The sequence below is a fragment of the Sinohyriopsis cumingii genome, unplaced genomic scaffold, assembly GCF_028554795.1.
Source record: "Sinohyriopsis cumingii isolate HCF-2022 unplaced genomic scaffold, ASM2855479v2 utg001276l, whole genome shotgun sequence".
NCBI lineage: Eukaryota > Metazoa > Mollusca > Bivalvia > Unionida > Unionidae > Sinohyriopsis > Sinohyriopsis cumingii.
The window spans coordinates 817,502-842,029 of NW_028315977.1; the positions used below are offsets into that span (position 1 = coordinate 817,502).

Here is a 24,528-nt window from a genome sequence, read left to right on the forward strand (position 1 = left end):
TCATTTTTTTACCACCGAGAATCCCGAAAACAAAGCCAGCATCGTGGAACGTTTTCAACGCACTTTGAAAGAACACATGTGGAAATATTGTACGCATCACCACACTCTGAAGTACATCGACATCTTACCGCACCTGGTGCAAGCGTACAACCAATCTTACCATCGAAGCATCGGACGTGTCCCGCAAGACGTGACTCCCGACAACGAAGTGTTGGTGTTTGAGCACCTGTTTGGTACGTCCCCGACGAGGGCTGTTCCCAAGAAAAGTGGAGAGTTGGCCGTAGGAGATTGGGTGCGCATTGGCAAAACCAAACGCACTTTCGACAAAGGTTACTTACCTAACTGGACGACCGAATTGTTTCGCGTCACTGGACGAGTGCATGGCCGTCATCCTGCCGTCTATAAATTGGAAGACATGAACAGAGAAGTGCTCAAAGGAACGTTTTATTTGCCCGAGTTACAACGTGTCACCAAAAAAGAAGACGACGTGTACGACATCGAAAGCATTCTCGAACGCAGAACCCGTAAAGTGGGCAAACGACGTGTCAAAGAAGTCAAAGTACGTTGGAAAGGATATCCACCCAGTTTTGATTCTTGGATCGACGCTTCGCAAGTCATCGACTATAAAAAGAAGTGACCATCATGCCCTTTCACACAGCAGACGCAGCTACGTCGACCACTCCTCCTTCACCTAGTTCTTCTGTGCAAGATTTACAAAAACAACCCTTGTGGGTGTGGTGTGGAGAACGTGTGCCTAAAACGCAAATCGTCTTTTTCTGCCAAATCTTCGTGGTGTATTGTGTCATCGGGGCAGCCATCGCCAATTTGAGTTTGCAACAAGGAGACAAACAATTGTGGACCATTTTATTGAGCAGTTGCATCGGTTACCTGCTTCCTAATCCCTCCCTGAAATTCACCTCGAACGGGAACCCTGGGAACCTTGTGTCCAGTGCCAGTGCCAGTCACCACTTCAATCACAACCAGAACCCCATTTTAGACGGAGACACGCCTCTGACGTCCAGTAACCCCTCGGACAGCCACAGAACTCTGCAATTATGAGTCACCAAAACCAATTTTACTTAACCTTACCCAGTGACAGTTCCATGGAGGTGTTTCCCAAGAACACGTTGTGCTGTTACACGGCCAAATTACCTCAAGCCATCCAGTTAGATCACGAAGCCCATTGGGAAGTGGCTTTAGTAGAAATGATTCACCCGACCCAAGTCCTCAATGTCCTTCCCAATCAAAATTTTTTTGATGTGGAAGTTCATGACGAGCAAATGCAACAGTGGATGGATAGCAATGTCAAATATGACAAGAAAACCCGTACACAAAAGTACACCACTTATCACTTGTTCATTCCCCCAGGCTATTATTTTAGTGGTCAACATTTGGTCAGCACCATAACCTCCAGGTTTAATGTCGTGTTTCTGAAAGCTTTGGAGCATGTCAACAAAAATGTCACCATGGAGTACCACAAAGCAGCTCGTCGCTTCTTGATGAAATTTGAACGGAGTAAAATCCTGTCCATTTTATTTTGTCCTGAATTGTTTGACATGTTGGGCGGAGACATGGACATGAGAAAGACCATGATCAAGAAAAACGAATTACCCATCGTTTACGACAACGAGTCTTTTAGCAAGTTATTTCGTGCCCCGGTAGAACTGAACCAAGGACTGAATTTGATGTTCGTGTATTCCGATGTGGTGGAGTACAACGTGGTGGGACACACCTCCGTACCGTTACTGCGTGTCATTCCTTTCAAAGTGGATTCTGCCACGAACACTGACGAGGAAGGTGGAAACACTTACCACGTCCACCGCGAATTTGTCCATCCTCACTATTTGCCTGTCAGTAAGTCGTATTTGGACACGGTCAACATTGCTATAAAAGGAGATCTGGGACAAAATATTCCATTCACCAAAGGAAAAGTCACGGTGAAACTCCATTTTCGAAAACGGTTCTCTCACGACTCTTAAGTCATGTATCCAGTGTACCGAGGGGTTGCTCGACAGCGAGGACATGGCTTAGGAGATATGTTAAAATCGACCTTTCGTTCGGTGGCCCCGGTGTTGAAACCGATGGTGGCACGCGGATTGCACGCCTTGAAAGATGCGGCACTGACACAAGGCAAAGAATTTCTCCAAAATGTCATCATCGACAAACAAAACCTTAAAGAAGCCTTCATGAGGGCAGGCAAAAATGTCTTGCTGCAAACGGGCAAAGACATTTTAGGCCAACGAGAAACACCTATAAATGCCCTGCACGCTACCGAGTCAGGCATTCAGCAAGGACAAGGCAGAAAGAGACGACGAAGAAAACACCCTTTCACCAGACTTCAAGCGAGAAAGGCCAAGAAAAGAAGAACCGTTCGAGACTTAGACGTTTTCGATTATTGAGAAAAGAGACAAGAAAATGATGCACCGAGAATCTTGCGCTTGTTCCAAGACGGAACTAGATCTGTTTGCCATGCCCCCCACGATGATGACGATGCAAGAATCCCAGTGGGTGGAATTTCACCCCGTCTCCTCACTGACCGATTCCGCTCCCATCGAGTTTGAAATCAAAGGACAGCCCAAAGATTACATCGATCTGAATAGCAGTTACTTGTACCTGAAAGTCAAAATTCTAGATAAGACTGGAGGTGCTATAGACGATGAAGCAGTAGCTCCCGTCAACAATTTCATGCATTCCTTGTTTAGTGGAGTGGACTTGTACTTGAATAACAAACTGGTCAGTAGCAGCATGGATACTTACCCTTATCGTGCCTACCTGGAAAATCTCTTGACGTACGGAATAGATGCCAAGAACACTCATCTCAATGCCTGTGTGGTATGGGAAGCTGACGAACCTACCAAGTTTGAAATATTGGAAACTGATGAAAAGAAAGACAACAATGATGGATTTGTAGAACGAAGAAAGAGAATCACGGGAGCCGACACAAGTTTAGAACTGATGGATCGTTTGCATTTGGACATGTGGTTGCAAGAAAAGTATTTGCTGAACGGGGTGGATGTCTGCCTGAGACTGAATCGTAGCAGTGCCGCTTTCCATTTGATGGCTGATAGTGACGGTTACAAAACCAAAATCCTAGAAGCCAGACTCTACGTACGCCGTGTGGAAGTGTTACCTAAAGTGGGAAACGACATCAGTCAGACGTTGAGCAGAACGACCGCCAAGTATCCCATACGACGCGTGGAAGTGAAAACCTTCACCATTCCCAAGGGACAGCGATCCATGATCGAAGATCATCTGTTCCAAGGACAGTTACCCAAACGTTTGATCGTTGGTATCGTCGAGAATACAGCCTTCAACGGAGCTGCCGAAAAAAATCCTTTCTACTTTCAACACTTTGGCGTGTCCAAAATCGAAGTCAGTCGCGATGGTAAGACCTTGTGTACCCGACCTTTCGAACCTGACTTTAAAAAGAAGAATTACTTGAGATCGTACTTGTCCTTGTACGAAGCCACCGGACAGTTAGGAACCAATACCAGTCACGGTATTACGTACGAGGATTATGCAGGAGGCTACGCTTTGTGGGCTTTCGATTTCACTCCAGACCAAGGCAGCGACGAGGGACATTTCCACTCTATAAAATCCGGCCAGATTCGTGTGGAAATTCAGTTTAAAGACCGAGACCCTGATGAAACGGTGAACGTCATCCTGTATGCAGAATTCGATAATACCATAGAAATCAACAGTTTGAGAGAAGTCATCCTAGATTACTAGAAACCATGGAAGACTGTTATCCCTCTTTACCTAGTGGAGAAACTTTTAGTGTTGCATTGTTGTTAAAAAATGTTAGAGTTGTTGTTGTTTAGTGTTAAGTGATTTTTGAATAAACAATGTTGTGTTTTGAAAAAATTGTTTGATATTATATTGTTGGATTATTGTTAAAAATGTTAGAGTTGTTGTTTAGTGTTAAGTGATTTTTGAATAAAAAATGTTGTGTTTTGAAAAAAATGCCTTTGTCTTTTGTTTAGCTATAAGAATGTTGGATTGATGCTCTTTCATTTCTTACTATCCCTCTCATGACACTCACTGAACGTTGCGACTCAAAAACCGTGTGGGGGATGTTTTCCTTCACGTCCGCGCTTTGACTTTAAGAACCGGGGCAGTTTCCAGTCTAACCATCCATTGTCGACTCATCCTCCTAAGAAGATGTGCTCCAAACTAGCTAAACTCAACGAAGCCTACGTGAATTTGCATAGGGTCAGACACAGTCTGATACCGAAGCCAGAAGAAATAGAGAATGTGAGAATGTTAAAAATCACTGAAGACCTGATAGAAGAGCTCTTCAGAGAAGAAATGAACAGGGAAAAAGAAGAATGGACAGAGAAGTACAGACTTCAGAGACAGCAGCAACAACAACAAGAGCAGCAGCAGCAACCTGAAGCTGACAGAGGCTTTGTCGATTGTCGTATCGACACCAAAGAGTTCTTCTTCTCTTTCCGAAGAAGCAGACCTATCGCCAGAAAGTCTATCCTCAGAGGACATCGCATTCTTAGAAACTAAAAAGAATGCCATAGCAAACAAAAAAAACATCCCTTTTCAGGGCTACCCAATACTCTAGAAAAGAAATAACAATCGATTTGCCAATGTGTGTAGGTAGAGTAGTGTGAAAATAAACACTAACTCTTTTTTAAAAAAAATGTGAGGGTATGTGTTTGTGTGTTTGTGTTTGTAAGTGGTTAAGTAAGTTGGTATGGATAGTAGATTAAAATGATGTCTTTTTTTTTGGTGTTTGAGGTGTAAATTTGGGGTTAGATTGGATTGCTTTGCGTATGTGGATAGTCTATTGAAGTGATTTATAAAAAAATTTTAAAATAGTGATGGGTAGCATAAAAAGTGAGTGAGTGTTTTGTTTAGGTCCGCGCGTTGTTTTATGGTCATGATGTAGGTAAGATCAATTTTATGTTTTTAGGGGATGTTTTCGTTCACGTCCGCGCTTTCACTATAAATTGAAACTCGTTCGGCAGTCCAGCTACCCTTGTTGATTGATCAACACCAAAAATGAACACGAGACTGGAGAAACTGTTGGAACTTCATGTGCATCTGGAATATGCCAGGCGCATATTAAATGAACTAGCCGCGGAAGCCATTGTGGAGGAGGGAAGGATAAGAGAGGAGGAGGAAAGAAGAAACAAAGAAGAGGAGGAGAGAAGATATAAAGAAGAGGAAAGAAGATACAAAGAGGAGGAGAGAAGATGCAAAGAAGAGGAGGAGGAGGAAAAGGAGAGAAGAAGAAGAAATTTCAGAATCCCAGAGAGCGAAAATTGGGATTCTGAAGCGACATATCCTGCCTCTGCTCTCTCCCCTCAAAAGGTAAAAAGTAATTGGGGGATAAGATGTGTATGCGGCGCCAGGCCTGGAAGGTGCCACCATTAACCAGGTGTCCATGAAGTTCCAAACAAAAAAAAAAACAGCCCTTTTCAGGGCTACCCAATACTCTAGAAAAGAAATAACGATCGATTTGCCAATGTGTGTAGGTAGAGTAGTGTGATTATAAACACTAACTCTTTTTTAAGATAGTGTGAGGGTATGTGTTTGTGTGTTGGTGCTTGTAAGAGCTCAGGTATGTTTGTGGGAATAGTAGATTATGGGTTTCTTTATTGTTTCTTAGCGTAGGTTAAGAGTATAGTTAGGTTTCTGTAAGCGCTCACGTACGATTGTGTGGATAGTAGATTATGGATTAGTTTATTGTTCTTAGCGTATGTGTTTGTGTTTGTGTGTTTGTGTTTGTGTTTGTACCCGCTCACGTACGATTGTGTGAATAGTAGATTATGGATTTGTTTATTGTTCTTAGCGTATGTGAAGAGTATAGTTTGGGTTTTGTAAGCGCTCACGTAAGATTGTGTGGATAGTAGATTATGGATTTTGTTTATTGTTTCTTAGCGTATGTGGAGAGTATAGTTTGGGTTTTTATTATATGAAATGAAAAAGTATAGTTTGGGTTTTATTATATGAAATGAAAAAGTAGGGGGATGTTTTCCTTCACGTTCGCGCGTTGTTTGGTCATGATCTAGGTAAGATCAATTTTACGTTTTAGGGGGATGTTTTCCTTCACGTACGCGCTTTAAGTATAAGAACCCATAGTATTCGTCGTTCAAACCATTCTGCAAAGAATAAAAAAAGAAGATGGCTTCTAACCAAATGGACAAAATACAAACATTACAAGACGTTTTAGACAACTTAGGAATGATGGAGCAGATGTTAATAAGACTGGTTGAAGACCATTATTCCTATAGTCCCCATCGTGTAAAGATGGAAATTAATAACTTAAAAAAGGTAAAGGACAAGATTAGTGGTGTCATGAAAGAGATAAAGGAGGAGAAGGAGGATGAAGAGGAAAGAATAAGAATAAGCAAATGGAACGAAAAGATTGAAAAAGAAGAAGAAAATGAGAAGAGGAAGAAAGAAGAGGAGGAAGAGAAGAAGAAGAAAGAAGAGCAGGAGAAAAAGAAAGAGAAGAAGAGAAAGAGTGTTGGAGATAAAATAAGAACTTTGTGGAGAAAAAGAAGAAATTAGAAGCAGAAGAAGAAAACCCAAAGGCCCTTTTCAGGGCCAGCCATATTTCTCGAAAAGAGATAGCCTTTCCATTGCCTACCCCTTTTTTAAATTTAAATTTAAATTTAAAAAAAAAAATCCCAAAAGCCCGAACTCTATTCCCCATGTTAATTTCCCCTTGTCGCTAGACAGACCCACACTATAGTTCCATGTTAAATTCCCCTTGTCGCTAGAGTGACCCACGATTTATTCCCATGTTAATTTCCCTTGTCGCTAATCTGACCCACGATTTTTCGCCATGTTAAATTTCCATTGTCGCTAATCTGACCCAGGGGTCTCTGTAATGCTAATTCCCATTGTCGCTAATCTCACCCCATTTACTACTTGCATACCGTACATTGTGACATTACAGCAAGCGACATTCAGTCTGGATTGTACTGGATCAAACCTTTAGGATCATTTCGTCCAAAAATGTCTACGTACTTTAACATTCATTTTGCCGTATGCACCTATGACCTTTCAAAGGAATATGGATTTATACGACTCCAAATGAAGTGAATACTTGCCTCTTAAAGGTACGTAGAATCATTCTCTAAATCATGTCACCCATAACTGAAATAGTCGGTGTTGAATGCCTACATGACCCAAGTGAATATGCATTTTTCTTCCATATCCACGTTCAATATTGTTTTCCACACGTTTTATGATAAACCCGTTATTCCCATTGTGCATTCATCTTGCTGGTGTAAATGCCAAACAAATAACCTTACAAGCCAGAGCATACAAAACAAAACAAAACAAAATTAACCTTGAACACATGCGGACAGGTAGAAACAGTTGAACACACTCTGTTAGAATATAAATTATAATAAATTATACAACTCTGAGGCAACATTCCGTTATAAATTTCGTTTGTTTCGGCACTTTTGATCAAATCCAACAGACGTTACAAGTTCACAGCCACCAAGACATTTTTTTTAAATATCTTTGTTACTAACCCGAAAACAACAGAGCAACACATTGGCATCATTTATGTTGCCGTTTCTAAAACAAAACGAAAAGGTTTCATTTCATTAAATTAAATTAAAGGCGTAGTGCAAGAGACCTTTCAGAAACCATCCGAATTCTACGCATTAGCCATGATGTTGAACTCACAGGTGTTCGACGCGAGCTTGATGTTAAAAAAAAACAACACAATAATCTAAATGAAAAAAATCATACAGAGTGAAAAAAATACCTTAGATATCCTCGATGACCCGTTCTGACATAGGACCCTCTCTATCATAATATATATATATATATATATATATATATATATATATATATATATATATATATATATATATATATATATATATATATATATTATTATTATTATGATAGAGAGGGTCCTATGCCAGAACGGGTCATCGGGGTAATCTAAGGTATTTTTGTCACTCTGTATGATTTTTTTCATTTAGATTTTTTTTTTTCTTTTTCTTAACATCAAGCTCGCGTCGAGCACATGTGGTTGAACTCAGTAGCGACCGCATTTCCTGAGTAGGCGTCAGTAATGCTTTTTATTGAGTCTAAGTAACTTTCGTCATTGGTTAACAAATCTCCATGAACAATCAGATTCAAAATATGAATGATTTTCCTTGGGACTACAAAGTGCAGCCGATCTGATATGTTCAGTTAGAGATATGATACTTTAACTCTTTGGCTTATTGACTTCCGGTCAGCGCCAGTTCAGTCAATGTCGGGTTATAGAGGTCAAAAGTAATCCCAGGATTGCATTGGTTATTAGGATGGAATCCATTAATATATAAAACTCCAAATGTCACATCATGCTATCATCTGCTCTATTTTCGAAATAAAATAATGCATCTAATGATATGAAGAAAAGAGCAAAAATGAACAGAGAACTCTTTTATTTCCTTACGTATGGACTGAGTTGAACAAATGGAAAAGTTGAAGATTTAAAAATTTAATAAGTTATTAAGTTGAAGAGACACAATAATTAATAAAGCTGTAACCACAGTGTGGTGACATCTCAGAAATAGTGTCTATGATCTTTGGGGCGACTTCAGGCACAGTAGGGCGATTTCACCAACTATCGTGGAGGGCCTTATCCTGACATCTGGGGTGAGTTCTCCATGGGGCAAGTCACATGGGAAAGGATTCAAACCTCTTTGGCAAACATCAGCAACCACCTTTATTTTAGGCATGCTATCAGTTGAGGCTGGCATTTTGCCTACAAAATAAAACAACAAGAACTTAAATAAAAAATCAACAAACTGATCATGGATACACCTGCGCAGTTGACAGTGGATACACTAGCAAAAGGGACTGAACTGTTGGAATGACAAGCTCAAGAAGTGACACAGGTCACCAAGGTTAAAGACCTAGGTACAGTTGCTGCCGGGTTGAGAACATAGCATGGACAACCAATACGACTGCTTCTCCAGTAGAAACGACGGCTCAAGAGAAGCAGCAGGTGGTGATGCCATCTTATGTTCCCTGGGGTGGCCTAGCTTTGATAAATGGCATCCTTTACTTCTCATCCCACGCTTCAGCACTACTTCGTGGAATGGTAGTGCAAGACTTATGCATATGACCTTGGAAACCTTGCTTACCATGGAGCCCTATTTGGCGGCCTTATTTTGGGTTACTCAGTAAATGCTAAAAACAGAGATCAAGATTGATCTCAAAGATGGTACATCATTCCTCCTATTATTATAAAGTCTGCATGATGTCCTCAGGTGCAATAATTGTTGTCAGAGCTATTGTTAACGCCATTGTATTTGCAGGCTTAAACTACCTTTTATATTTGCTAAACCCAACAAGAAGCCTACACTGAATGAATATGCCCTGACAGAGCATTGGAACATTACCAGACTGAATACATCAGCAAGTGCAGCCAGAGTATCTGATGTCTTCCTGGAAAACAGATGAGTAAGGCTGGTTCAGCAGACACCACAGCCATTTCCAGCTCCACTACTGCCAGTCCTGACTATTAAACTGTCAAAACAGTTGTTTATAACTTTATGGGAACAACAAACTGTTTCATGGTGTAATAATGCATTGCCTTAAAAGTTAACAAGTTCTGGAATAGATGAGCAGATATATTGCAAACAGCTTGAGGTTACACTCATGGAAAGACGATGTGGCATGGAGATGCCTTTGGTTCAAACTATTCAAAACAATGTATAATGTCTACTACATGCAATAGGCAGCCACATTAGCTGTCTGAATGGCATCATTTTAATTTTGTATAAGCAAGACAAAATTATAAGTCTTTAAGTGAACAACCATGTTGGTTTGACGATCTATTCAGACAGAGTAGCTATAAGTTTCATACTGGTTCTCTGAGCAGCATAATTTCATTTAGAAGAACATCTAGACCACTGAAAGTGGAAAGTTTCATAGCAAACCTAAATGAAGTTTAGAAGCAGTAGTGATAACAAGCTTGCAATAACAGATGGATTTAGGAAGGACAACAGACCATTCAGTAAGGTCTTCTGTTCTAAGGCCAGCAGAGCTAAACAATGAAATACACAAAACGGTTGCCAAGCTTTCCAGTGTACTTGTGCAAGGTGGCAGAACGCCATTACAGGCTAGCCTTCTCTTGGTCATTAGAGGAAAAAAAGTAGCCTTGAGCTTAGATTGGGAACAAAATCTAATATGTAACACAAGTTTGAAACTGAATGTCATATATCCCATGCGCAGAGACACTAATGATTACGGGAGGGAGGCCATCACTCTACAGCGCCTGATCAACCACAGACCTGAGTGTGCTGATGGAGATGCCACCATTGACTGCTATGACTAGGTCCTCTGTGATGATATTCCCACCTTGTCTTAAGAAACCCAAGCAATACTCTGAGAAAAACTGCCCCAGAATGTAGGATTTTGGGGATGAACTATTGAGATTATGCAGGCAGCAAAGGAAACCATGAGAACGACAAGCACACGTGTGAGAATGGATTCAGAACAATGGGAGAACAGTATGCAATATGGACTGCATGAATGCCTGGGTGCATGACAATGAACACGACACAAGCCAATAGAAGATTGGCAACCATGCGATCAGCTGCACACATTTGTTGGGTGGCAGAAGGGACAAAGATCAACTGAAAGGTCAAATATTTCAGCAGGTTTTGAGGCTGTGACAGTGTGGACCAGATGTTGACATGAAACAGTGCTCCTAAACTCCTTCGTAGGTCATGTATCACAAACGTAGAGAGATGACCACAAGACAACACTCTACATTCACTGAGCCATCAGCAGACTGGTGATGTTCAGATCGTTCTGCAGAGTGTTCAAGCTCTGTCACATTATGACTAAAGTTATAGTCCCACATGACCATCTCATGTGCCTCTCTTATCTTATAATCAAAAAGTGAATCCAATGGTGCAACATTGCGGACAAAGTTGACCCCAAAATCATGGAAACAAAAATAGATGACAACCGTGCATGTGCAATACATGGATTCTTATATTTATAGAAACACATTAGGACAATTGCCCCGTCTTGATGACAAGCAAGTGCAAATATGACACAAAACAAATCGGCTAGCGTTTACCATAAGGAAGTGTCCCGCATTGATCAGTGAACATCCATCGGATGGAAAACCATTTTGATGTGGGACCGTTCACCTTGAAATGCATGTTTGGGACCTTTAGGTATTACATGCTACAAGAGGCCTCCGTACCAGCTAGTGCATCACATGCTGTACTTGCGTAATCGGTAACAGTGGTAACACAACAAGAACAAATCGGGGGCCAGGTTGATTGAAAACTGGCCTATGAAGATTTCACACCTCAAGCTATCCACAACATTTACACAGTGGTACCAGCCAATGAGACTGCTGCGCTTACATTCATCAGAATGATGCTATACAGTCGCACAAAGCATATTTGATGCTTGCTTGTGTTCTGCTATGAAACGCCACACTATTTATAAACATTCAAGAACGAATCACTGACAACAGTATCATTTTATACCATTGCTAAAGGCACGTAAAAGTCACAAGGCTTTGGCTGCTATAAGTTTGGACATCTTTTCCCGTATTCCTGAGCTAACCTGTACCAAAAACATGTTTTGCCATAAGTCATGACATCTTTTCCCATATTCCTGAGCTAACCTGTACCAAAAACATTTTTTGTCATAAGTCATGACATCTTTTCCCATATTCCTGAGCTAACCTGTACCAAAAACATGTTTTGCCATAAGTTTGGACATCTTTTCCCATATTTCTGAGCTAATCTGTACCAAAAACATGTTTTGCACTAAGTCATGACATCTTTTCCCATATTCCTGAGCTAACCTGTACCAAAAACATGTTTTGCCGTAAGTCATGACATCTTTTCCCATATTCCTGAGCTAACCTGTACCAAAAACATGTTTTGCCGTAAGTTTGGACATCTTTTCCCATATTCCTGAGCTAATCTATACCAAAAACATGTTTTGCACTAAGTCATGACATTTTTTCACATATTCCTGAGCTAACCTGTACCAAAAACATGTATTGTCATAAGTCATGACATCTTTTCCCATATTCCTGAGCTAATTTGTACCAAAAACATGTTTTGTCATAAGTCATGACATCTTTTCCCATATTCCTGAACTAACCTGTACCAAAAACATGTTTTGCCATAAGTCATGACATCTTTTCCCATATTCCTGAACTAACCTGTACCAAAAACATGTTTTGCCATAAGTTGCATTTTAGTGGCTTCTCTTTTAACCGTTTGCCTTCTACTGCAACTTGGCGAGATAATTTATTATAACATAGCTAATTCCCTAAGACCAAGAAAAGTAAAACTAGTAGGGATATTGCATGTGACTTGTTGACCAATGGTCAGTTTTTGGAAGACCCTTTAGCCACCATGTTATTGTTATATCAACTAGCCGTAAAAGGTCTTTCTTTTAGTCTAGATTAATGCCAATAACTGTTTGGATTTACAAATAAATTGGAGTCAGGTGAGTGATATGGCCGCTTACTCTTTTTGTTGTTTTACTGACAGTGCCTTGCCATGGCGATTCGACAGGAGAGTGCTCAGAGGCCAAACGGACCAGTAACCCCAGTACCTGTTTGCGTATGATGATGATCAAAGCTCAGAACGTTGATGAGTTTTGGTTTGGCACAGAATATTCCCAGCGGTGTCCTCCTGGTTCTCCTGCTTCTATGTCACTGGAATGCTTTAATCCTGATTCCAGGGTAAATGACAGCCTAGCTAGTAGGATGTTCCTATCGACCTTTAACCCTGCTTTGGTGGATAGATATCTGGATGTGGTGTTTCAAGTTCAAGCAGGTAAAGTATTTTTCTTTTCTCAACAAACGAAGCCTTGTTTTCATCAGCCAATCTCAAGTCCAGAATTAACTAAACAAAAGAATACAAGAATACAGAAATCTGATTTTCTTTTCAATTAAATTTGACTTACAATTGAGCAATCAAATGTCTTAAATCTGGATTAAATTTTAGAATTAAGCTGGGTCAAATATGGGGCATGGACCCTCATAGGTTATAAATATCCATGAATTACTGTACTAAAATTTTGATACTGTTGGGCCTAAGTTTCCAGCTAACCATTTTTATGTGAATACAGGGCCAAGAAAATGAAGTCTTTATCTCGTTGTCTTTAAAACAAATCAGTTTTCCTCATTCACAGCAAAATGAAGGAATAAAAATCGAAACAGATTAAAAAATAAAAGAAAAAGAAACTAGGATTAAAGGAAATAAAGATTTAAAAAAATGAATTCATTGTGGTTGTTTATAGAATTTGTATGTTGAATCTCATCCATTCCTGTTCACACAGAGAGAGAGAGAGAGAGAAAATCTTACAAAGCTGTCATTTTCATGATTCTTGCATTTTTGTCATTTTTGTCAGCATCATTATGTACAGGGACTCACAAAACAAACTGATATTGTTTTAATTCATCATTGTCTTTTTCCTCTGATATTAGCAAAATCCACTCATAGTGCAGGACAGAAAGCACCAGATAAGAAGTATATGCTAATAAGATACAATATTAACATTAACTGTTTGGTTTAGATACCATTTTTGTAAAGTTTAAGGCATCAAGGAGAGAACATATGGGAGATTGTTTATTCTAGTTTTTCTTTGTATAATTATTTGGGCTTGACCTTTTGTGTTATTTTACATAAAATGAAACTGTTAGCATTTTGGCACAGTGTAAGCTGTGAGGGGCATGATAAACATTTGGCATGATATAGAGTAACTTCATATGTATGACGTGATGTCAGTAAGATATATTGTATATGTCAGCATAACCAGTGAGGGGCATGATAAACATTTGGCATGATATAGAGTAACTTCATATGTATGACCTGATGGCAGTTAGATATATTGTATATGTGAACTATACCATATTTCTTTGAGTATAAAAAATAACTATGTCTTCATGTAATGTGCCATTAGATCAAAGTCCAAGTTCACCGGATATCCCAAATTTCATTACAAATTCAGTAAGCATCAAAGATTTTTTCACAGTTATGTTGTCTCGAATTAATTTTGAAATGAATCTTATTTCATATGTGATGAAAATTTGAGGAATTCCTCAACTTACTTTTCAAGAATACTGTTTTAGAACTAACTTGATGTTTTTAATTCATATATCATAAAGGAGATAAATAAAATTTCAGTTTAGGGAAACATTTTGAGACATGTAATGAAACTAAGGATTGGGACCATCAAATCATGCATAGAATGTACAGGATACACCCTGACCTGTAGGTATACTATAACAATTTAGATTGGGGTCTGTGTGTTTGCAGTTGGAACTGGTATTATACACAATCAGATAGATCGATTGCATGATAACAATAGTCTCGATAGTCTCAGATATCAGCCAATAATAATAGTAGTCTCTGATATCAGCCAATAATAACAGTAGTCTCAGATATCAGTAAAGCCTCACAGTAAGGATTTGTAGTCCCTTGTATCAATACATAATATCAGTAGGGACAGTAGTCACATATATTAGTAAATAATAATGGAAGGGATTGTAGTCTCATGTGTGAATACATAATATCATTAGGGACAGTAGTCACAGATATCAGTAAAGCCTCACAGTAAGGATTTGTAGTCCCTTGTATCAATACATAATATCAGTAGGGACAGTGGTCACAGATATTAGTAAATAATAATAGAAGGGATTATAGCTTCATGTGTGAATACATAATATCAGTAGGGACAGTGGTCACAGATATTAGTAAATAATAATAGAATAGATTGTAGTCTCATGTGTGAATACATAATAAAATTAGGGACAGTAGTCACAGATATTAGTAAATAATAATGGAAGGGATTGTAGTCTCATGTGTGAATACATAATAAAATTAGGGACAGTAGTCACAGATATTAGTAAATAATAATGGAAGGGATTGTAGTCTCATGTGTGAATACATAGTAAAATTAGGGACAGTAGTCACAGATATTAGTAAATAATAATGGAAGGGATTGTAGTCTCATGTGTGAATACATAGTAAAATTAGGGACAGTAGTCTCATATGGCAGTAAAAGTTCATTATTCTTGTAATATGTGGATTTTTTATTAGTTGAGCTCATGTTGAATAAACAAAGATTATTTTTTCTTTACATACTGATTGCAAGAAAATTTTACTGACTTCTATTGACATTTCCTGGGCTTAAAATTACATCTTTCTTATTTGCCTTTCAGACTTTGAAAGATTTTCCTTTTTTGCAAATTGTTTTATTGCAGTAATAGCAGTTATTCCTTCAGAATGAAAAACAGTGATAAAAAGTGCCAACATATGTATTTTAGGTTACATGAAAATACTGAAATATTATCGTTATAAAGTTTGAAAAGACCAGGTGCTGTTCATTCTTTCTTTTCATTCTTAATAATAATAATAATAACAATACTACTACTACTACTACTATTATTATTATTATTATTACTATTATTAAAGGTCAGTACAGTGCATGTGGGAATACCTATGTGAAGGACGGAATAGAAAACTTAGCAGTTGACCCCCTAACCACCCAAACCTTGACCCCATGGGATGTTAAGATGATGCCATCTATCAAATGGAACAGCAACCCCGGGGAATACTACATGATGTTTGTGTACGATGTTGGATACTACATAATTCATGGCGTTTATATCAATATACAGAATAATGATATTAAAAATGCAGAGGTAAGATTTTGATGTTTGTGTATGATGTTGGATACTACATAATTCATGGCGTTTATATCAGTATACAGAATAATGATATTAAAAATGCAGAGGTAAGATTTTTTATCTCGCCAAGGACATGAAGAAAGTCACATGGTGAACATAGCTTCTGCTTGGAATCAGATTAAAAAATCATGATTGATTATTAGTTTCTCCAAACCAATATCTTCTAGACACATTTAATTTTAAAGCTCCTTCATTCCCCTTTACAATGATTTTCTTATCAAAATAGTGGGAGAGGCTTTTAATCCAGAAAAAAGTGAAATATGTCATCTACAGGACATAGTGTCAAGAATGCTTCCTATAAGACATCACAAACATAAATCATTGGCTGTGATGCTAAAATATCTGTTGGTCTAACACATAGAAAATTTCAGATTTATTTGTGAAATTGAATGTTCAGGTTTAGAAACCTGAGCTCATAGAAATAGTCATTCTCAATACTGGAAGTGTTACTAGTAGGTCACATGTATAGGTTATTCATAAGGTCTAATTTACCGTCTAAAGGGGTAGTTATGTAATGGTAATTTACCATCTAAAGGGGTAGTTATGTAATGGTTATATTTATGTTTTTTCAGTTTGAATAGGACAAAAGCAAAAAAGCAAACCATTTCATGGCATTTAAGATGCATTTGTCAAGACTTTGTTTCCTTTAGGGTCACATAACCGACTGACATCATTATAGCTGGGTATTCAATAAAGATGCAGTGAGTGTTTTCTCTTGACTTTTTTCTTCTCTGGTTTGAACTAATGTTACTTGATTTTATAATGTATTTAATTCTACCAATAAAACATTGGTTTTAAGTGAGCAATAATATTCTTCTAGTGAAGAATAACATCCGTCTAACAGAAACTATCATACTACAAGGTGCTACAAAGTTGAAAACCTTAAGTAGAAGATTATTTTAGTATCATCTGTCTCTTGGTTTCACCATAGTCCACTTGTCTCCTAAATTCACCTCCATGAATACCTAAACGGCATCAACAAGTGAATGATACCCTTCAAGTGCATAGTTTTCAATGTTAATTGCCTGATGAGAACAATTTGTCAGGTTTATGCTGCTGCCAGCAGTCATTGATCCACCATGTTAAATTTAAAAAAATCCGATTTCTGTATTCTGAAGGTTAATCCTGTGTCTCAGGCTCAAGAGTTAATTTACATATGTTTGAGCATCTGCCATTATTCTTGTCTTTCTTTCTGCATCAGGTAGTGGCAGTTTGCCATTTTGAGTCTGCATTCTCTTGTTCTGTTTGTTTATCTCGCTTTCATATCACAGTGTCTACCTTTAGTTTGATTGTTCTTACAGAATAATCAATATATAAAATATAGGTATATAGCATATCACTAACTTTATATTATTCCAGATAATTTTAAAATGTTTGCATGTAGTGAATGATGTATGTGTGGTGAAAACATAACATCAGTTCAACTTGTGTGTTTGTGTGAGGAAATATTACAATGTAGCAAGAGGTTACAAATAAAGAAGGTAGAAAAATGGGAATGATCTGTGCATGATGCAGTCATAATATCTAGATGCTATAGTTGAAGTGGAAGTATTAGCTGTGGGGTTTAACAGCACATCAGCACACTACTGACTACACACTGCTGATTAAAAGTTGATCAATAAAACTGTAAATAAAATGAATTACCCAAGTATATTTAGGAAAATAAAGCCTTCCAGACTGCATAAACTTTAAGTACCAAATGATAATAGTTGAATGTAAAGAAGTTACATTTCTGTAAAAGGTATGTACAATGAACGATAAATGCAAAACATGTAATCCTTAAAACATGTTGTCAGATATTATTTTATAAAAAGTTTCCCTCAAATAGACTTTAATTCATTGGTGCTATATTGTCATAAACTTCAATGAGTTCACATAACAATACTTTTCTCTCATCTCTTTACTTTAAACACAGCATCACACAGTATACAAATATACCTGGTGGATAGATTATCGCACAGATTCATCAGTGGCTGTGATTTAGAGGACATATTTGCCCAAAGGCTAAATTATCACAATTATAATACATATTTTGTATATTGCCTTGAAATCTTTAGTGTGTACTTAGTATAAGAAAGGGAATTCACTTTTTGTAACCAAAATAAAATAATTATGATTAGACCAATCAATGCCGGGGAGTGTGTTTTGCGTTATCACTTGCCACTAGTAATAGTATCAAGTGTGAAACACAAGTTTTACTAATAATTTTTATTTTTTCTTGTACTACAGGTAATAAAATCATATCGAGGAGCATTGATTACTACGACTTTAAAGAATCCATATGCTTTCCTGTTATTTAAGCAAAATGGGACTCTCAGACTTACAGATGAATGGAGAAACAAATTTAATTCAACAGTACCAGGGCTCTTCAGACTTTCACAAATGGTTACAGCATTGTCTTTGACAGGTACATAATCATGTCTTGCACGATTTCTGTTGTTTGCAAGTAAGACAAAAGGTTGAGAATTATTTTCAGTGCAAACAAGTTTTATCCATTATTACTGCACTGTGTTCTTAAAATAAGTGACAGTAAAGAGTGAGAAGCATCAAGTTTTGTAAAATTCAACAAATTTATTTCCCTAAAATACAAAGTTGAAAATGTAAGAAGAATGTATGTTATTGCAAATTACATCTCAAATGATCCTAGAATTACTAACACAAGTCCTAATGATTAAAGTTTAGTTATAATTGAAAAGTATGTTACTATAATTATGATAAAGAACATGGTAAATTCAATGTCTTTGACTCAGGCTAAGATAATAATCCCAATAGTTACAGAAAATATTAGCCATGTGAACGTTGTTTATAGAGTTGAAGAAACCCAAACAATTATTGAATTATTTGCTTACCAGAAAGAGATTCATACCCCATATCTTAGAGCTATGATTATTTTTTGAACAAATTCAACAATATTATTATACTAATAATGAATATGCAAGTAAGTTATAATTTTATAGATAATGTTTCTTATATAATACAATTCAAAGTTTAAAGAAGAATTTTTGTCCAAGCCTACTATTGTTGTCTTACATCCATAGCATTTCCCAGTTGATGCGGTGTTAAGCAACTGAAAATAGTGATTCCCATACAGCACAGTCTATTGGCTGTTAATCCCAGTTCATTAAAAGCAAGGTTGATTGAGCCAATATGGGATAATTGAACAATGTTTCCAGATTCACTTATGTTCATCAGTGGTTTGACTTCACATATCTTGTTGGTGAAGCTTTAACAAAGTTCAAAAACTTTATTAAAATAGTTATAAATGAAATTGTCTTTGATACTGCTTCATAGAGAGTAGATCTGTGACTAAAGGATATACACATTTTCGAAAGTATATCATGTATTTAGCTTCCAAAAAGATTGAAGTTCACTTAATAAGAAAGTTTAGAAAATGTTTAGAAAAATATAAGAAATGAAACAAAACAAATATGACAGTACAAAAAAAACAGAAAATGATAAAATGAAAAATAAAAACATACTATATCCAGAGTTGAATATTAATTTGAGATGTCCCAGTCATAAGTCCACAATGACAGCAGCTGATATGTGCTACAACTTCATCTCATTGTCTTGGAAGATATTATTATTCCATCATAATTCAATGCCATATTTTAAAGTTATTATTATTCCACCATAATTCAATGCCATATTTTAAAGTTATTATTATTCCATCATAATTCAAAGCCATATTTTAAAGTTATTATTATTCCATCATAATTCAAAGCCATATTTTAAAGTTATTATTATTCCGTCTTAGATCAATGCCATATTTTAAAGTTATTATTATTCCACCATAATTCAATGCCATATTTTAAAGTTATTATTATTCCATCATAATTCAAAGCCATATTTTAAAGTTATTATTATTCCATCATAATTCAAAGCCATATTTTAAAGTTATTATTATTCCATCTTAGATCAATGCCATATTTTAAAGTCATTATTATTCCATCTTAGATCAATGCCATATTTTAAAGTTATTATTATTCCATCTTAGATCAATGCCATATTTTAAAGTTATTATTATTCCATCATAATTCAATGCCATATTTTAAAGTTATTATTATTCCATCATAATTCAATGCCATATTTTAAAGTTATTATTATTCCATCATAATTCAAAGCCATATTTTAAAGTTATTATTATTCCATCATAATTCAATGCCATATTTTAAAGTTATTATTATTCCACCATAATTCAATGCCATATTTTAAAGTTATTATTATTCCATCATAATTCAATGCCATATTTTAAAGTTATTATTATTCCATCATAATTCAATGCCATATTTTAAAGTTATTATTATTCCATCATAATTCAAAGCCATATTTTAAAGTTATTATTATTCCACCATAATTCAATGCCATATTTTAAAGTTATGATTATTCCACCATAATTCAATGCCATATTTTAAAGTTATTATTATTCCACCATAATTCAATGCCATATTTTAAAGTTATTATTATTCCATCATAGATCAATGCCATATTTTAAAGTCATTATTATTCCATCATAATTCAAAGCCATATTTTAAAGTTATTATTATTCCATCTTAGATCAATGCCATATTTTAGTTATTATTATTCCATCATAATTCAAAGCCATATTTTAAAGTTATTATTATTCCATCATAATTCGGGGCCACGAGTGGCCGAGTGGTCTAAAGCGCTCTCCGTTACGGATCACTGCCATCTCACCTCTGTCTGCATGGGTTCGAGTCTCGGATTCGGCCAATGTGGATATGTGAGAAAGCTTGCCAGTAGCTTCTCGAGGGTCGGTGGTTCTTTCCGGGGATTTCCCGGGTTCTTCCTCCACCATTAATACTGGCCGCCATGTATAGCCTATCGTGTGCTGAAAAATGGCGTTAAAACACTACAACAACAACAACAATTCCATCATAATTCAAAGCCATATTTTAAAGTTATTATTATTCCATCATAATTCAAAGCCATATTTTAAAGTTATTATTATTCCATCATAATTCAATGCCATATTTTAAAGTTATTATTATTCCATCATAGATCAATGCCATATTTTAGTTATTATTATTCCATCATAATTCAGTGCCATATTTTAATGTTATTCCATCATAATTCAATACCATATTTTAAAGTTATTATTATTCCACCATAATTCAATGCCATATTAGGAAAAATGTTTTATTTGTATCAGGTCCAGTTGCTCTCAATTGGTTTGTCGCTACCGGAGACCCGTATGCTATACAGCAAATGCTGACCATGCGGATTATGAACCTTTGTCCACGTCTTGTGACGACTGGTACGTAATACCATGTCCTATCATTTTTTTGTATTTTTTACTGTTATTTAACTAGAGGCTAAATGCAACTCGAATGAGCCAATCAACCTCACACTAAATAGAAAACAAACCCTATGAAACATATTTTTCTTAAAAATTGAAGAACAATTTTGACCAGATTAAACAGATATTTTAAATATGTTCAGATGATGCATATCTACCTTCCAATAAGGCCATCATAACTAAACACAGAAAAATAAATATCCTATCAGAATTCACTCAACAAAATTTGACTAAATGTCACAAAAACTAAACACAGAAAAATAAATATCCTATCAGAATTCACTCAACAAAATTTGACTAAATGTCACAAAAACTAAACACAGAAAAATAAATATCCTATCAGAATTCACTCAACAAAATTTGACTATATGTCACAAAAACTAAACACAGAAAAATAAATATCCTATCAGAATTCTCTCAACAAAATTTGACTAAATGTCACAAAAACTAAACACAGAAAAATAAATATCCTATCAGAATTCACTCAACAAAATTTGACTAAATGTCACAAAAACTAAACACAGAAAAATAAATATCCTATCAGAATTCACTCAACAAAATTTGACTAAATGTCACAAAAACTAAACACAGAAAAATAAATATCCTATCAGAATTCACTCAACAAAATTTGACTAAATGTCACAAAAACTTTCTGGCCTTCAGATATAGTTGTCAGTATTAAAAATAGAAACTGATCAAAATTGCTAAATAGAATTTGACCAAATCTGATATAAATCATTCTGGCCAATATATTTCTAAACTTATTCAAATAATTCAGATATGACATCAACTGTGGCCATTATGATAAAAATAGAAGACATTTACATGACTGCTTAGAAGGTGCTTAACAGGATTTGGCAAAATTTGCAGAAAGTATGCTGTTGTAAAGGCCACTAAAAGCATCAGAAATAATGGCGATCTGTCCTAAACAAATGGGCATCGATACTAAACTCAGAAAAGAAATCCTATAAACGAACCTTTTAGAAAAATGTCAGCAGTTTTTGATCAAATTTGACAAACTAGCATTTTATGACAGGTTGTCAAATTTATACAAATGATTCTAAGCAACCATCAAATATAGCAACCATTGCAACATTTAGAAAACAAAAGATTAAACTAAAAAATTGTACCACATTGGACAGAAATCATACCACATCAAAGGATTTCAATTTTATATAAATAATGTCAATCCACCATCAACTATGGCAACCTTTAATAAATTAGAACAAAAATATAATGCATTTTCTCAGAAGTTGCTAAACTTAATTTATCAAATTTGACAAAAGGCATCCTGGCCTCAAAAGTGTTTAGATATTGTACAATTAATGCTAGATTCTTTTTCAAATTTCTATTAGTCTTCTTCATTGTATATCTGCAAGAATTGTATTATGCATTCAGTAATCTTCTGAAATGCTCTTGAATCTTTTTTAGTGGCCAGAAACCGAAATGAAAGCTTTATTCCCATTAACATCAACTTAGTTGTCTCAGTTGATGTAACATTCCACCCACCACCTCTTACCTTCCAAAGCTGTTGCACAGATTATACGTATCCGTAAGTATTATGTCATATTATGAGTCAAAATGTCTGTCTGTCTGTCCAGACTCATTAAAACTTAGTTTGCCATCTCTATATCGGATTTGGAAGTTTTGATTGGATCTCTGAGTTCTTTCCGATAGAGTAGGAATAACACTGTATATGATTTTTATGGTTTTATTTTATTTGGTTATTTGTCTGTTTTTTCCCCCAGAATTTGCAATTTTCTGAAATAAAGATAACATAGCTTTGAAATATCTGAGGTAAGTAGCATAAATATAAATGTATAATATTTTTTTCTCTTGCATTAGCAAATTATTTAACTAATAGAGTTAATTTTAATGAAAAATAGTCTTTGATCCTTATTTGTGTTGGTATGATTTAGTATTCAATCACTTCAAAATCTTATTTGCTAATGAACTGTGTTTATCTCCCTTAACCTAGTCAACCTCAGACTGCTGAGCCTTGCACTCACTAAAACTGGAAAAGTGTTGGAGTGAACATAATACAGATTTCAAAGTCTTTCACAGTAGAATGCATTTTGAGCATTCTGGACCGGTGATATTTTTGTGTGTGACAATTTGTATCCCTAAAAATAGGTAAATTACTGGGCCAGGGAGATAGTGGAATGGATAATTGAAAATCTTGTCCACTAGAATAATAAATAACATATATATGCTAGTAAGCAATACATCTTCGTTTGAACATTTTGATACTTGATATTGCAGTGCTAAATCAGTTAAAAAATGTATGGACTCTTTAAATACACTTTCCAACTAGAACAGAATAAAGGAGAATGTATAAATATAAATTAAAAAAAACAACTAAACTACATAGAGATTAATTTACAAGAAGTTATAGTGAGCACATACTTTACAGATTTTTTAATAAAAATTTGTATGAATTTTAAATGAAATTAAGTATATTGGAAGAGTAGCTTCGTTCCAAATTTCAAATTTGTATGAATTTTCAATGAAATTAAGTATATTGGAAGAGTAGCTTCATTCCAAATTTCAAATTTGTATGAATTTTCAATGAAATTAAGTATATTGGAAGAGTAGCTTCGTTCCAAATTTCAAATTTGTATGAATTTTCAATGAAATTAAGTATATTGGAAGAGTAGCTTCATTCCAAATTTCAAATTCGTATGAATTTTAAATGAAATTAAGTATTTTGGAAGAGTAGCTTCATTCCAAATTTCAAATTTGTATGAATTTTCAATGAAATTAAGTATATTGGAGGAGTAGCTTCATTCCAAATTTCAAATTTGTATGAATTTTCAATGAAATTAAGTATATTGGAAGAGTAGCTTCATTCCAAATTTCAAATTTGTATGAATTTTCAATGAAATTAAGTATATTGGAAGAGTAGCTTCATTCCAAATTTCAAATTCGTATGCATTTTCAATGAAATTAAGTATATTGGAAGAGTAGCTTCATTCCAAATTTCAAATTTGTATGAATTTTCAATGAAATTAAGTATATTGGAAGAGTAGCTTCATTCCAAATTTCAAATTTGTATGAATTTTCAATGAAATTAAGTATATTGGAAGAGTAGCTTCATTCCAAATTTCAGATTTGTATGAATTTTCAATGAAATTAATTGTATGAATTTTCAATGAAATTAAGTATATTGGAAGAGTAGCTTCATTCCAAATTTCAAATTCGTATGAATTTTCAATGAAATTAAGTATATTGGAAGAGTAGCTTCATTCCAGATTTCAAATTTGTATGAATTTTCAATGAAATTAAGTATATTGGAAGAGTAGCTTCATTCCAAATTTCAAATTTGTATGAATTTTCAATGTAATTAAGTATATTGGAAGAACAGCTTCATTCCAAATTTCAAATTTATATGAATTTTCAATGAAATTAAGTATATTGGAAGAGTAGCTTCATTCCAAATTTCAAATTTGTATGAATTTTCAATGAAATTAAGTATATTGGAAGAGTA

At 35.5% G+C, this 24,528-nt stretch overlaps 1 protein-coding gene across 1 annotated transcript in view; it reads left to right on the top strand.

Annotated features, from left to right (window-relative positions):
* The window catches only part of LOC149772686 (uncharacterized), a 79,221-nt gene that overhangs the window by 37,311 nt on the left and 17,382 nt on the right, over window positions 1-24,528 (top strand). Inside the window, exons 2-6 of the mRNA XM_089947492.1 lie at window positions 12,516-12,803; window positions 15,447-15,676; window positions 17,951-18,128; window positions 20,895-20,999; window positions 22,473-22,593. Coding sequence (XP_089803618.1) covers window positions 12,516-12,803; window positions 15,447-15,676; window positions 17,951-18,128; window positions 20,895-20,999; window positions 22,473-22,593 — 922 coding nt within the window. The remainder of the gene's footprint in view (window positions 1-12,515; window positions 12,804-15,446; window positions 15,677-17,950; window positions 18,129-20,894; window positions 21,000-22,472; window positions 22,594-24,528) is intronic.